The sequence below is a fragment of the Falco naumanni genome, chromosome 1 (genome assembly GCF_017639655.2).
Source record: "Falco naumanni isolate bFalNau1 chromosome 1, bFalNau1.pat, whole genome shotgun sequence".
Taxonomy (NCBI): domain Eukaryota; kingdom Metazoa; phylum Chordata; class Aves; order Falconiformes; family Falconidae; genus Falco; species Falco naumanni.
The window spans coordinates 26,797,845-26,812,463 of NC_054054.1; the positions used below are offsets into that span (position 1 = coordinate 26,797,845).

The 14,619-nt window shown below is 41.4% G+C and overlaps 1 protein-coding gene across 3 annotated transcripts in view; it reads left to right on the forward strand.

Annotated features, from left to right (window-relative positions):
• The first annotated feature begins 2,902 nt into the window (after positions 1-2,902).
• PDS5A (PDS5 cohesin associated factor A) overlaps positions 2,903-14,619 on the forward strand; it is an 85,353-nt gene continuing 73,636 nt past the window's right edge. Inside the window, exons 1-2 of one of the 3 annotated variants that reach the window (XM_040587087.1) lie at positions 2,903-3,173; positions 3,988-4,158. In XM_040587087.1, coding sequence (XP_040443021.1) covers positions 3,147-3,173; positions 3,988-4,158 — 198 coding nt within the window. In that variant the 5' untranslated portion in view covers positions 2,903-3,146. Of the gene's footprint in view, positions 3,174-3,226; positions 3,246-3,987; positions 4,159-14,619 lie in introns of those variants that run through there. The other 2 variants (XM_040587104.1, XM_040587093.1) reach the window with 2 other exon arrangements.

Sequence of the window (14,619 nt, forward strand, 5' to 3'; positions counted from 1 at the left end):
ATCACTACCTGTGAAAGCAGAAATCTATGTGAACCTCTCCTAGATACTCAACTTTCTACTGATGTATTTCAGGACTTTTTCTGTATTATGCTGCAGATACAAGTTCCCAAGGATTAAAAATCTGTGAACACTACTCCACAGTAATTTCTAACTTCACTATTTATCTGAAGTCTGCAAGAAGAGAAAGCTATCTTGGTCTACAATCATGAGTACTCCAGTGTAGGGCTTCACAAACAACTTGCTCACAATGAAATACAATTCTAATTGAATGAGCAAACTGGCTGGCACTTTCAAGTGAAAACTTTGAACTGTCACATCTAACTATGAGTTAGTTTCAATGTACAAATACCTTAGAATGCAAGAGTTACTCTTCTGGAGAAAATAAAAGTGACTACAAGTGCATACTAGAGGCTCTGTACTGTGTTTGTCATTAGACTAAAAGCCAGTTGTGGGAGTGCAGCCCTTTACCTCTTCATTCTTATTCCTACTTCATGACTACTTGTATAAAAATTTCTAGGTAAAGATGGTGTCTCTGAAAAACCTGTAACCACAAGATTACAAGAAAATATTATGACATCGTAGGTCCTATTAATGATATACATAAAATACTGCTTTTCACTAACAATGAAACAATACTTGAAAATAAACAAAAACCAGGAAGTTCAGAGACTTGGGTGAAATTTCTAGAATACAACACCCATAGCAATACTTCAATTCTGCCCAAAGAGAAGTCTGCCTAACATCTTCCTAGCTTTATGCTTGGGTCATAAAAAACCTCAGGAAAGGTCACTTTAGATTTATTTCTTGCATCATTTTTACTAACTTACATTCTCTCTTTTTCTGTTTTAATTGAAGACCACTCATATAGGTGTTTGATACATACTTTCTTTTTTTACTTACAGAATAATCTTCTAGGATTTGCTTCCGATTTATTGTGTTAATACAAGTGTATTAAAAATAAGGAATCTATCCCAAATTAGTTGTTTATATTAGTCATTTGATTTGGGAAGCAAAGTACCTAATATAACAAGTGTAAGGTTAAAACCTCCAAATTCATTAAAATACAGTAGTTCTGATAGTACATATTATTTAGTGACAGAGTTGATAGCTAGTCTGGTACTTCAGCTCTAAGGCAAATCTAAATGGCCACTGAAGTTTGGATTAGGAAAAGGATTAAATGCTTGATGTTGGCCTTATTTGTTTATTAAATCAGCACAACCTCGTTAAAATTGAACAGTGTATCCCACTTTTACAGTCACCTGTCCATTGCGAACACCCCAATCCATCAATCCTTATGCCTGGACAGAATCATTTTATCTAAGCCTGGACACAGAACCTGATTTAAATGCTTTGTCTGGGGACACCCTTCTGGGTTTCCAAATCAGTATCTGAGATACCCTGAGTGTTTCTTGCAACTCTCAGCCTATAACCCTTCTGAGCAGGTTTCACAGAGGCTATGGAGGTTCAAGGCTTTAAGTCCCCTAGGATAACACTGCAGTGAGACAAGGAACACAGGTGCAGGAGAGCAATTTCCTACCCACGTGCTATTACACCAGAAGTAGCACTAGAGAACTCCTCAGTCTTTGTGTGTTTTCCTCCCACACTTTGTAAATCTGGAATTTGGCATACTTCACCATAATCTGATTTACCCCTTTCCATCCCCTCAGCCTCCTGCATCTCTACTGGGTGCCTGGCAGGCCATGCCAGCCCCCCTGCAAGGCCCATCACACATGCACAGCTCCTATGGAAAAACCCATCCCTCCATGCAGATTGGTCCCAGCCTCCTGCCTTTAATTTGGCTCTATAGAAAATTTGTTAAGAGATTTTCAAAACTGAGACAAATGATGCTTTTAGCTGGTTCGAGTAACCAAGAATAGTCAGCTGACGATCCTAAATTAGTCTTCATCAGTTAAAAGTCATCTTCTTTCAGTTGTCATGCACCTTCTCTGAGCAGGGCGAGCATCTGGAAAACACATTATAGCCACCTATACTCAGACATGCAGGGCACATAATGCAGATTCAAAACAGACAGATATATCCCACTTTGCTACTGACTTTCCAGACATACCCCATCTCTTCGAAATATGAAAGAATATTAAATTACAAATACATTTTGCACGAAAGGATTTCCTGAGCTGGCTAGCGAGGACTCCTTCAGCCTGCATGTTCAAGCTTCTCCTGAAGATTTATAACTAAATTAACGTTTGAGAAACGCATCTGCCAACAACGAGGAAGAAAAATTTGGACGTCGAGGCTGCTCTCGCTCTTCCCCCACCGCCTGCCTGCAGCAAGGCCGCCCGCCCCTGCCCGCCACAGCGCCCGTGCCACCCCGCACACCGCTGCCCCCGTGTCCCGATATACCACGCCGGCCAGGCCTCGCCACCCGGTGGGACCAGGCAGACGAGACCAGCGCAGCCATGAGCAGCCCGGCTCCGTGAGAAAGCACAAACATGCCGCTCCCCCTCCCGCACACGGCGCTGCCGCCCTGCAGCCGGGAACCCGGCGGCCCCCTCCCCGGCGCCATCCCGGCAGCCGGCCTCACGCCGCCCAGGCATCGCCCTCGCAGCCGGCCGGCGCCCGCTCCGCCGCCCAGGAGCGGCGCCCCACGGGGTCGGGGCTGGGCCGGAGAGCGGCCCTCAGGCCGCCGCCCGCCCGGCCCGGCCGCTCCGGGGGTTTTGGCGCCAAGCGGGAGGCAGCGCTGCTGCGGCCGTGCCCGGCACTGCCCGCCGCCGCCGCCGCCCTGCGAGGAGCTCGGCGAGGTTAGAGACTTACTGGCCGGCCTCGCCCCTGCCCCGGGGCTGGGGCTGGGGTATCCTGGCTGGGCGGCGCTGCGGGCCCGGCCCCAGGCCCGAGGGCGGGCGGGCAAGGGGAGGGGGGCGGCGCGGAGCCTCCTCCCGGGCTGTTCTTCCCCGGCCGGACGGAGAGCGGCACTGTGTCCCCGCGGCGCACGCTCCGCCGGAGCCTCCCCCTTCTCCCCAGTCACCGCCGCCGCTGCCGCCACCGAGCAGCTTCCCCCTCCCCCCACCCCTCCCCGACCAGGAGCCGCCGCCGCACCGCGGAGCAGGGAGGCGGCGGGAGCAGCGAGGGCAGCGGCCGGCGGGGGTGGCGGAGAAGCGGCGAGGACCACCCGGCACGGAGGCTACTCAATGCTGCACCTTCCGGAGCTGCATGAGGTAAAGGCGGCTCCGGGTCCCGCTTCCCTCCGTCCCCGCTCCCCCCCTTTCCGTCGCCCGCGGACGGCGGGGGTGTGTGCGCGGAGCCGGGGGGTTGGGGGGCTCTTTGTGGGCCCGGCCGGGTGCGGGGCGGCGGAGCGAGGAGGGGCTGCGGGGCGAGGGGCTGAGGGGACATGAAGTTGCGGGAACAAATGGAAAGTGGAGAGTGGCCTGGCCCCCTCCCCGGGGGGGCTCCCGCCGCCGCGGGGGGGCCGGGCGGGGGGCTCGGCGCCGGGCGGGGGGGGCCGGCGGGGGTGTTTTGTTTGCGCTCGCCGCCGCCTCCCTCCCTCCCTCCCCCCTCTCCTGTTGGTTTCTCTGCCTCCTGATAGTTTTGAGGCCTAACTGTTTAGGCCTCGTCTCCCGGCTCCGGGGCCGGCGTGCCGGCTCCGGGGCCCTCCCCGGGGCCGGGAATCGCACCGCCTGGCCCCCCTTCGGGGCGTAGCGGGCCCTCGGCCCCGGGGCATCCTTCGATCGAGCCCGAAATTTCGTCGTAAAACCGTCAGCTCCGAACTATTGGTGTTGGGCTGGAGCAGCCCCGCAATGAAAGGAGGCGCCGGAGGGGAATGGAGGGGCTGGAGTTGCGGGGAGCGGCGGCGGCGGCGGTCAGGGCCTCGCTCCAGCGCGCCTGGGGCGGGAGGATGCGGCGGGGGCAGCGGCGGGGGGCGCAGCCGGCGGGGTGATCAGCGGGGCCTTCTGCGAATTGAGGGTGAGAAATGGAAAAAGAGGGTTAGAAAGTCGTTTCCATTCTGCTGAACTTTTGTTTTCTGACCGATAGAGGCCGGTAGAGGACTGTGGAGAAGGAAAGTTTATAACCAGCAGCACCAGGATGGACTTCCCTGCTACCCAACCAAAACCTGCTGCCGATGGTAAAATCATCTACTATCCTCCTGGAGTGAAGGAGATTACGGATAAAATTACCAACGATGAGGTGGTTAAACGGTTAAAGGTGAGCAATCCTGACCACCACCCCCTTCCCTGCAACTTTTGCTTCTTAAGAGAAACATTTCATCACTGGAAAGGAGAATTGCCAGGGTTTCCTTGTCACAGTTGAAATGTCTCCTTCTTACCTGCAGTTCCTGCTTTTCTATAAAAGAGGAGTCATTTTTGTAATTCGTGGCAGTACTTCTGTGAGCTCCCTCAAAGCCAGAGTTGATATGTTAAACTGCTAATTTGTACGTGAAATACATCCACAGTATTGGGGAGGGTCTGAAGTGGAATCATAAGTAATAATTGCAGGATATGTTACTGATAATTTTTGTTGGTAAGCTCGAAGGCTTTTGGGGGTTCCAGCGCCTTGAGCAAACGTAGTTGAGAGGCAGAAACAAGTAGAGCTAGCTAAGGGTGTTCTTGACTGAAAAGATAGCACTGTTTACAAACAGCAAAGATGAATTTCTGGAGTGCGTAGGTTAATTTTGAAATTGTTTAATATGTAAAACCTGCCTCAGATTTTGCAATTTGATATAACACATACAGTTTCTTTCCTATTCAGTATAACTGGTGCTTGGTAAAGTTACTAAATTTTCCTAAGCAAAAGGGACAGTTACAAAAACATCTTTGCTTGCTTGACAGCATCCTGGGGGACTGTGAGGCTTACCTCTGTGCTTTATTGGGGTTTTATTCCTTTTTTCCACTGGAAACATGAAATACTACAGTGATACAGTAGCATTATTTCTTAACTCTATGCTGAAACCAGAGAAGTTGAGCATCGATCAAATATTGGCACAGCTGGTTTGTTAACACCATGGTCTTTGGACCAGAAAGTTGTTGTAACCTAGGATTTGGTCCTGTGCCCGGGTGAAGATGTAGTAATAATTTTTCAGAGATTGGAATAATTCTCTCATCTGTTGATCTGTGTCCCATCACAACAGTGACCCCGCAAAGACTGAAAAATAGAAATCACAGTCTTGTATAGTCAGTTAGTACATCGAAAATATCTCTTACCTATAAATGTGAAGAGAATATAGGCTTTGTGCTTTGCTTTCAAAGCAACAAAGCACATGTCAGTTGTTTCTTTGAAAATGAGCCTTGTTGTCCAATTACAGTTTTGCGAATTATTGAATGGACAAGTCCAGTCTAGTATTTTTGATACTCCAGTGGAATATTGCCAGTTACAGGAGAAGATCCTAGAGTTTTGATTGTTTGGACAGAGACCTTGAATAAAAGTCCGTGTGGAACAGGGAGGAGTGCAGTTTTGAGGTGCTCATTGAAACAGGTATATTATTTTGTCCCTGTTGGAGAACTTGCAATGGTGAGCTATGCCATTCTTAGATAATAGATGTGTTTTGCTGAATTCATGTGTGTGTTGGACATAATTTTCAGGCTAAAAGCAGATTTTTTAATGAACTACTGTTAAGGAATTCAGACGACCTTAAGACCATAGGCAAACTTTAAATGGGAACAAATATTTTGCTAGTGGACCTACCATCACTGAAACAACAGAGAAAGATTTTTCTTATCTTACTGGTACTGCTTAATCTGAGTTTGAGGATTTTTTTTGGTCAGATATTAACTTCACTGAAGCATCAAGAAAATTGGAAGTATTGTACAGTTTCGAACTAAACCAACAAGTATTTTACTCTTTATGTTTTTGTATAGACATATATAACCTTTATTTATGAAATCCATGTTTTTTATCTAATCTTATCATATATGTAATATATACCTATATATATCATATGATACATATTTGATCTATGAAACCAAATTCATTCTGGCATGTGGAATATTATGATGATGCAGTGCTTGGGATGGAAATGCTTGGAAAAGTTTTGTTCACTTAAAAGTTAAGTTTCCACAACTTTAAATATGACTGAGTGATAAAAGCCAGCTTTAGCAGAATGTACAAATTCAGACATGAATCAGCCCTTGAAACTAGTGGGTTTGCCACCTTCTTGGCCATGAGTGATCTAAAGATGCTCTGTGTGTCTTACAGAAGATGCGTGTGTAACTTGGTGTTTTGGCCACCAGGCTTTGGGTCATGTCCTGCAAATTTTTGTACTTTTAGCTTATTGAAGTCATGGTCAACTTAATTGGTTACAAATTTGTGTCCTTATTAGCAACTTTTCTGATACTGCATCTGTATTTTTGTGTCCAAACCTCTTCTTGTAATGAAGGCTTTTCATATTATTGGAACTTGAGACATTCTGGGCACCTGTCCCAGAGTGCCTGAGCAGCAGCTTTTGTGCCAAGGACTTTTAAAAAGAATGTTTTTCTATCCTTTCCCTCCTTCTGCTTGGGGTTGTGGGTAATAAAATGTAGGCCAGATTCTTTTACAGTGTTTTGATATATCTGTATGGTAACATTAGCACTGTCCTGAAAATGGAAGAGTACTGAGGGTGACGTAGAAAGGAAAAGCCTCTGGATTGCATATGTATAATGAATGAAACACCAGTTCAGGTGCTTTAATGGAGTCAAAGGTCATTTCTGGTGTGTTAGATTACATTGATGGGTTGATGCCTTCTTAGAGTGGGACAGTATGTGATGTATAATTTCAGCTATTGAAGAAGTGATTTTAACTGGTGTGCTATGGTTGGGGACAAGTGGCAGTTTAATAGATCCAAGTAAGTTTAATCTAATTATGCAGCTAGCATGTAGCAGAGTTGAGGCTTACTGTACTTTGACTAGAAAATAATATTTTTTTTTGCTTGTTTTTTGTTTCTTTGTACAGTGCATCTTTTCAAGTAATGTAGTGATTGGTTTCAGGACAGTCAGATGCTTGTCAATTTAGTAAGGCTTGTGGGGAGAGGTAATAACTTTTATTTAAACAGGTGATAGAAGTGGAAAACAACAAACAATTCTAAGGCACCAAGTAGTCCTTTAGTTCCCAAATCTATCCAGCAACTAAATACAAGTTGAGAACAATTGTATTAGCAATATGTTTTTTCCCGTAAGATAGTTGAAGGAAGTTTTAGAAACTCATAGAGAAGCTTTGCAGCAAAGTGGATACTAACTATTAACATTTTTTTCAAATTGACTGTATTTTACTGCCTTGTCAAATTCCCGACTTGTATACTGTTGTCAGTAAACTATTACATCTCAGATATCACTTTCTTTGTCACAAGAGAATATTTTGATGTCATTGATCTAGAACCTTGTAATAATTATTAATAAGATCAATAGTAGTGTACTTAATTGTCAGGTATGCTAAAAATAGCTCCACGAATCCAAAATGCATAGAGACTGACTTTCTCAGAGACTTGACTTTGTAGGCAAAACCAGAACTGAAAAGAAGTGGCTTGCTCTGCTGCTTGTCCCAGCCTCTGTTGTGTACCTTATCTACAAGCATTTGCTTTGCTGCGTGCCAAAATGGATGGGTAAACAGATCTGGGTTAAAACTTAGGAGGAAAAAGACCCCCAAAGCCAGACCTATGTTAATTTTAGTCTGAGTAATTTTTGCCTGGTTTATCCTGAGAGTTCACAAATACTTGTGCCAGCACAGCAGGGGAAAAGCAACTTCCTTTTGTGGCACTCCTGCCTTAGAGTGTTGAAGGAACTTCAGAGTCAATTTGAACATAAAAGTTTGCAAATGTTGACTTCTGAGATAGAGATGAGGACTTCCGTATGTTTCTGCAAAACTATCTCGCCTGCTAGATTTTTTTTTTTTTTTTTTTTAGTAAAAGAAATAATGCATCATGACAAGTTCAGGTATAGCTTTGTACCAACAACTATACAGTTTGGTAAAGTGTATGACAAGTCTGTAGAAAAAAAGAAAACATTTATAGTGCAGCATTTTCTTTTACCTATAGATATCGGTGTAAGCAGCACTAATCCATAAAATCTGTAAAAAGCACATTTAATCAGACACTAAAGATAGAAAAGTACCCCACCCCACCCCCAGGAAAAAGGGTGTTTCTGAAATCTTCCAAAGGAAAAGGAGTGATAAACTAGTTGCAACATAGAGATTTTTAACAAAGGTTTAAGACAGTGTAAAACCTTGTTTTTGTGAAATTAAGAGTTTCATAGGTTAGAATTTATTGAGGGCAATGTAGTTCTTTATCAAAGCTGGGGTTAGTATTCTGGGTTTTTTTTGGGGGGGAGGTGCAGGGCGGGCGGGGTGCTTGTGTTAGTTTTGGGGAGTGATTTTTCTTTTGTTTCTCAGCCAGTCCAGCACTCTTGTTGCTTTTCCCATGGTGATAGTCTGGCAAGGCATTTTCTGTGAAAGTTTCTTTTGATTTCCACATATACCTTTCTACCCTCTCTCCCCAGTTTTCCCCCTGCCACCCAACCCCAAGGCCTAGCTTGTGATCACCTGGAGAAGTTAGCACTCTTGGTGTGTCCTGAGATTTTCCTTATCTTGTCCCATGGCATTTCTTAGGTTTTGGCTATGTATTGGTGCCAGAGAGAAACAAACACTTGCTTTCCTTCTTCCCGTTGTCTTTTTGCACGTTGCTCTGGTTATTAAATGTTGGCCTCTTTGTTGCTGGGCCTGTTGCATCTTTGTCTTTGGAAGATTATCCTCATATCACTAGAAATAGTCAATGCTAATAATTTATCATATTACACACAGGTGAGTTTTAGGCATCTGTTATATAATGGTAAAATTGAGAAAGGTTGCTTGTATTTTCTATTTAAATGTTTTGGAGTAGGCTGGAGGTATGTGAGAGGGAAGAAAAGGTTGCTCTTCGCTCATCCTGATACTTTTGCAGAAATTAATGGATGTTCTCTGAGATTGTGTAGTTAGATGCACCTTTGATGTGACCTGGCTATGCTTAGGTAGTTATTTAGAACAGAACTAAAAAATACAGATTTATTATCCTGGAGAAGAAAATCTATGTGTGAGGGGAAAGGTGTACATACTAAGTATGTTGGATTGTATTAGTTAATAAATAGAATTTGCTGGCAAGACTTGGTGACATGGGTATTTTCATGGGTGAAACCTCTGACTTGCATGTACTTACATGCTTATATTTAAAAATTCTTATCAGTTTTGTGGAGGTCATATAGCCAGGTTACAGAAGTGATCCACAGTTAATTATTCTAACAATTCTAAAATTTCCATTAATTGTATTTAACTGCAGACTGCCGTTTGCAGTGTTCTTGAGCTTTGCTGGCCACATAAGCCTAAAGCCAAGTTTCTAATTTGATTTTGCTCATAGTTTAATCTTTTTAATTAGTTTGACTCTTGCAACAATCAAGTTTTCCATTAACTGGGACAGGCCGCTAGTCAAAGAAGAAATCTTGTACTGTTTTTTTTTTTTTCAATGGAATATAGCTGTTTGCTTTGTAAATGTCCCAATTTCATTAATCTTTAGAGAAATAGACCATGTAAGCTCACCCAGTTCACCCAGATGTTACTGAATTTCAAATTGACTGATGATGAGACCCTTTTGGTTTTGTATCTGATTTTAACAACATTTTATTTTGTTACAAGTGCATCAGTAATTAACATACAATTTCACATGTATGATACTATTTTAATGGTTTCCCAGCAACAATAAGATAAATATATAGTGAAATAAAAGAAGTCCCAATTTGAAAGGGGGAAAAAACAGAGGTTGCTAAACCAGGAATGATAACTTCTGATGACTGACCACCAAAATGGATGAGTTCAGAAGTCCTTATGCCCTTGTTTATTCCATCATAAACCTGAAATAATTAGTTTTATTCTTGTGCTAATGCTTTTTTGTGAGGTGAGTACATGATGTTAATTGCAGTTCAAAAGATGGGGAACTGAAGAGCCACTGAAAAGGAAAAAAACAAACCCAAACACAAAAAAGACAAGCTGGCTTCATATGCCTGATCTGGCATTTCTAAAATGTGACTTCTGAAGTGACTTGTGCATTCTGCTACACTTTACATGTTCAGACCACAAGTTCCTATAGAAACTTTGTAATAGGTGGAGGCTAGCGTGAGAGTCTTCAGACTAAACTTTTTTAAAACAGGGCATAGAATATTCCTTTCCTGCAATATTTCCCTTCAGTTACAGTCTTCCAGCTTCAATAAATAAGAAAGATGGCCTTTGAGTAATACGCTCCTCTACCAAATAACCTTGATTAACTTCAGAGCAAGTCCTTTCTGTGGACTGAACCAAGTAATGGCTTCAAGTTTTTGGTTGAGGTTGGGTTTTGTGTGTTTTGTTTTTGTTTGTTTGTTTGTTTTTTAAGGAGAGGGAGGAAAGGAGGGTATGTAATCACTTACCAAATACTGTATTAATGTCAGGATTGAGCAGGTTGACTAGAGATTTGAGAATTATAGGATTATACTTGGAAAAGAGGTGAATAAGATAAAAGCATACAAAATAATAAATGACAGCAGATTAGGAATTTCTGGTTTTGCCCCCCTCTCCTGAAGAAAGAGCGTTCATTGAAATTGAAACTTAAGCAGTTGTTAAAGGTTACATATTTCTCAGAGTCATACTGGAAGGTTGCAGCAGACCACAGCTGAATTGATTTTTGATGTTGTCTTTAGTATAAGTGACATACTTCGATATGTCACTTCAGGTGGGTGTGCCTGTCAGTATGTATTTTTATGGTATAATGTGGGAGACTTTTTGTGTATTCAGATATTTTAAATAAAGTTTGGATGCAAAATCCTTGACACATCAGTGCATTTTTATGAGAAGTTTGTATGCCTAAGTTTGCAAAACAGCAGGAGCCGTAGCTGTGCTCGGAGACTCATAAATGAAGTGTTAATCTCACAACAGTGCTATGAAATGAAAAAAAAATATCCCTTGGTTTGCAGACAGTAATGTGGAGATGATTGATAGGAAGGGGTATGAAACATCATCTGAGGTTACTTTTCTTCCTTGTCCACTTGTGAATCAATTAATATTATTTTGGTTAATGCCTATGTGCATCTTTTGCTACCAGAAAGAAAATCAGACAAAATAAATAGCAGGTAATTCATTCACAGTACACATTATAGCCATTTTAGTAGTTACAGAAACCAAACTTTTGTCTAGTCCACAATCTAGGTTAAACATTCTTCATATATGATTTTTGTTTTTTAGACTGCAATATCTTTTTAGTCACTATTGTTACCTAGAAATCTAAACCACATGCTTATTATTGGTGTCACTCAAAGCAATGTGTGTTTGCTGGCTCTGCAGCTGCAGTAAACTAATGAACTGTATTCCCACTGCTGTGCTGACATCAGAATTTGGCTGTTGCAAAGATGTCTTAAGCATGATGAAGTACTGTTAAAGGTAAACAAAGATGAAATTGGCACAAAGTATGTTCCTGCTTAGAAATGAAGGTTGAAAATTTTGTGCTACCTAGATAGCATGGGATATCCTAAACATATGTTTTATTTATGTGAGACAGATGATACATACTTATCTGATGGAGCTGTCAGAGCTGCAGTGTTAGGATCAGTTTTGCAGTCATGGTGTGGGGAAAAATCCATTCAAATTAACTGTGAAGACTGCTCAGCCTTTATAATGTCTTAGTTATTCTCCAGTGAGTTCCCATTTCTTTCCAGTTGTTCAGTTATATTACCTAATCTTAATGGTACTCTGTTGTCTTACATGAATAGAGCCTGTCACCTTTTGCTGAAACACTATTTGGTAGTCATTAGCAATTATAGGCCTTACACTGTTTTAGTGTTGCATTCTAATACCTCATGGTAGAAAGTATGACATCTGTCTCCAGGAGATTTATCAAAACTTTCCAAACTGTTGAAGCAGAGAAAAAGTTTTGTACTGGCAGAATGCATTCATAAGCATTAAAGAGACATATGCCTTTTTGATTTAAAAATACTTTTTTAAACTGATACAGACACTGAAGATGAAAGAGAAGGAGAAAGAACATTTTAAAAGAAGTTTGCATAAATAAAGTATTTCTGGAGTCTTCCCTCACCCCTTTCTTTGCTTGGCTACAGCACCTGAAAAATGCACGTTTGTGTGTTGTTGTTTTTTTTTAAAAAAAGTAGTTATGTTGCTGTTCAGTAGAATTAGCATTTGCTTTGCAGTCATTAAAGAATACCATTTCCTCTGCAGTTGTACTCTCTGCTTTCTTACGGCCTTCTATGGAAATAACCTGATTGACCATCAGGGAATAGCTTCAGATCTGCAGGAGATCTGCACATTTACAGTATTATTTTTTTTACATTGTATAACTTACAATCTTTGAACTGTTCTATCACCACATCTAACACAAGAGATGAACTTCAAACTTGTTATTATGAAAATCTCATTACTGTAGTTTTAAGTGCCTGAGAATCAGCCTCTCAAAAATTGAAAGAAAACATATTTGTGTTTTTAATTTTGTATATGTGATAGTGCTTTGTCTGGGCAAATGTGTTTAGCTTGCTTTTCTAATGAAAAAAGGTTTTATCTGGTCAGCTGCTCAAATTTCTTTGTTGCTGATCTTTCTTGAAGTTACTTTAGTTCAGAACTTGCTGGCAGTAGGGCAAGGGTTTCAGAGATGCAAGATTTGTCTAATTGGTGCGAAGCAGAATAAGAGACATCAGAATTCTGTTTATAGAAAGGAAAATGGACCAGCACTGTTAAACATTTCAAAAGGCAGCAGCCCTTATGCTAGCTGGAATAAATTCAACTAATTCTGACATGGGTGTTTCAAATGCTATAGGGGATGTGCTGCCCACCCACCCCACCCGCCCTGCTCCAGCTCTCCAGGCACGGCACCCAGAAGGAGGTGGGCAGGTAGTGCAGGAGGATGAGAGTGAGGAGTGCAGAAGGGAGTGAGTTGGCAGCGCTCTTAGAGAACGGTGATGGGCAACAGATTTGTTGGAAACCAGCCATCATTAATTTTGCTGCTTATGGTAAAATTCATTTCATATAGCAGCAGTAAATGAGGTGAAAAGCTAAAATAAAGCACACAAACTTTTAAATACTTTCTCAACCCACAGACTAGTAGAGGGCTGTGCATGGTATTTGAAAATAATGCTAATTTTTTAACTTTAAAGTGGTGGGGGTTTAATAGCTACAAAGGATTCCTACATTCCTTGATCATCTTGATGGAAACTGCTTACGTGATGCACTAGTAGCTAAAAATCTCAAAAGATGATCACTAGGTTCTTTAGTTAATGTTTTCTATGGTATTTTTATTAAATAATTTTGTTTTTTCTGTTTATTTTGGCTGCTTAGAATCATGATGATGGTACAGATGCTGAAGCAAAATCTGTGTAGTGAAAACTTAGTTGAACTTAGCAGGTGCCCATTATAAAGAAAATGTGCAGTTTGAGCCTTATGATGATGCCATAGTGTGGATGTGAAAAGTTTTTTAAAATATGTTGTTCCTTGGAAAAAAACCCAAACTGACTGACGTTACTGGTGTTACCAATGTGGTGAAAGCCATTGTGATGAAAGGAAAATACTGTTTGATATTTCCCCTTAAAACTACCTTCAGATGGATTTGAGTAGTCAAAGTAGGGTAAATCCTGTTTTTTTGATACAATTTTGTGTTTTAATTGTGTTCTCTTCTGTTACTATTTGAAAATATATGCATGTACTTAATTATCCAAAATGCAATAATGGTTCTCTGTAGTAAACTCATTATTGAAATTTAATCAAACCATAGTCGTCATTTAGTAAGGAATTACTGGAAATTAAATTCTGAGGAATATAAGAAGTGTTATCTTCTTGTGATTTAAAATAAAAAAAAAATATGCTTGGTCACTTAACTCACACACTCTGACTGTGGTGCCTTTCTCTAGGCTTTAGTCCTGATGTCCTAGTCAGTCAGAAAGGATATAATTTTTCTTTAAAGCTTTGTTTACATGAAACAGTGAAGAAGAATAATTCAGAAATTATGTCCCTTTATTCGTACAGTTGTGCAACATATTGTAGAATAAATGAAGACAAGTTTAATTCTTAAGCTGTTGCAGTAATAAGAATGAAACAAAGTAAACTTGATACTTTTGATGGTAGAAACAGAATTCAGCAATCTGGGGGGAGGTGGAAAAGGTTGCCCTCCGTGTTTGTTTTTGGATCACTGGCTCACTCTGAGCTCTGAATTACCGCACAGTTAACATTCATTCACTTACAAAGCAAAACAAAGAAATGCAAGGCAACTTTAAAGCTTTTTGCTGAAAATACATGTTTATTTAAATACCTTATTCAGTCATCCTTTGTAAATGTAATTGGCATGTGTCACTATTTCTGAAAAACTTCTAATCCTTCTCTAAAGTTCCACTTCTGCTATCACCAGTAAAATTCCAGTGTCAAGAAAGGAAGTATTTGCTTGTGTGAAGTCAGTAAATGAGGGTCTAGTAGTTGCATTTGTGAACTGTTAGTGACAATTTTTTTCTTTAAAAATGTATGTAGAATATGAAAGTAGGCATAACTCTGAAGTCTAAGGGAAATTGGGAAATCTGGAAGTAAGATTTCAGCTCTGTACCAGTTGGAACTGGTAGTCTAGACTGCTGTAAAATCAGGAGAGTTTTGCTTTAGGAAATGGGAGGGTTCATCAAGTACAAAAACTGTATCTTTGTCGAATATATACACATC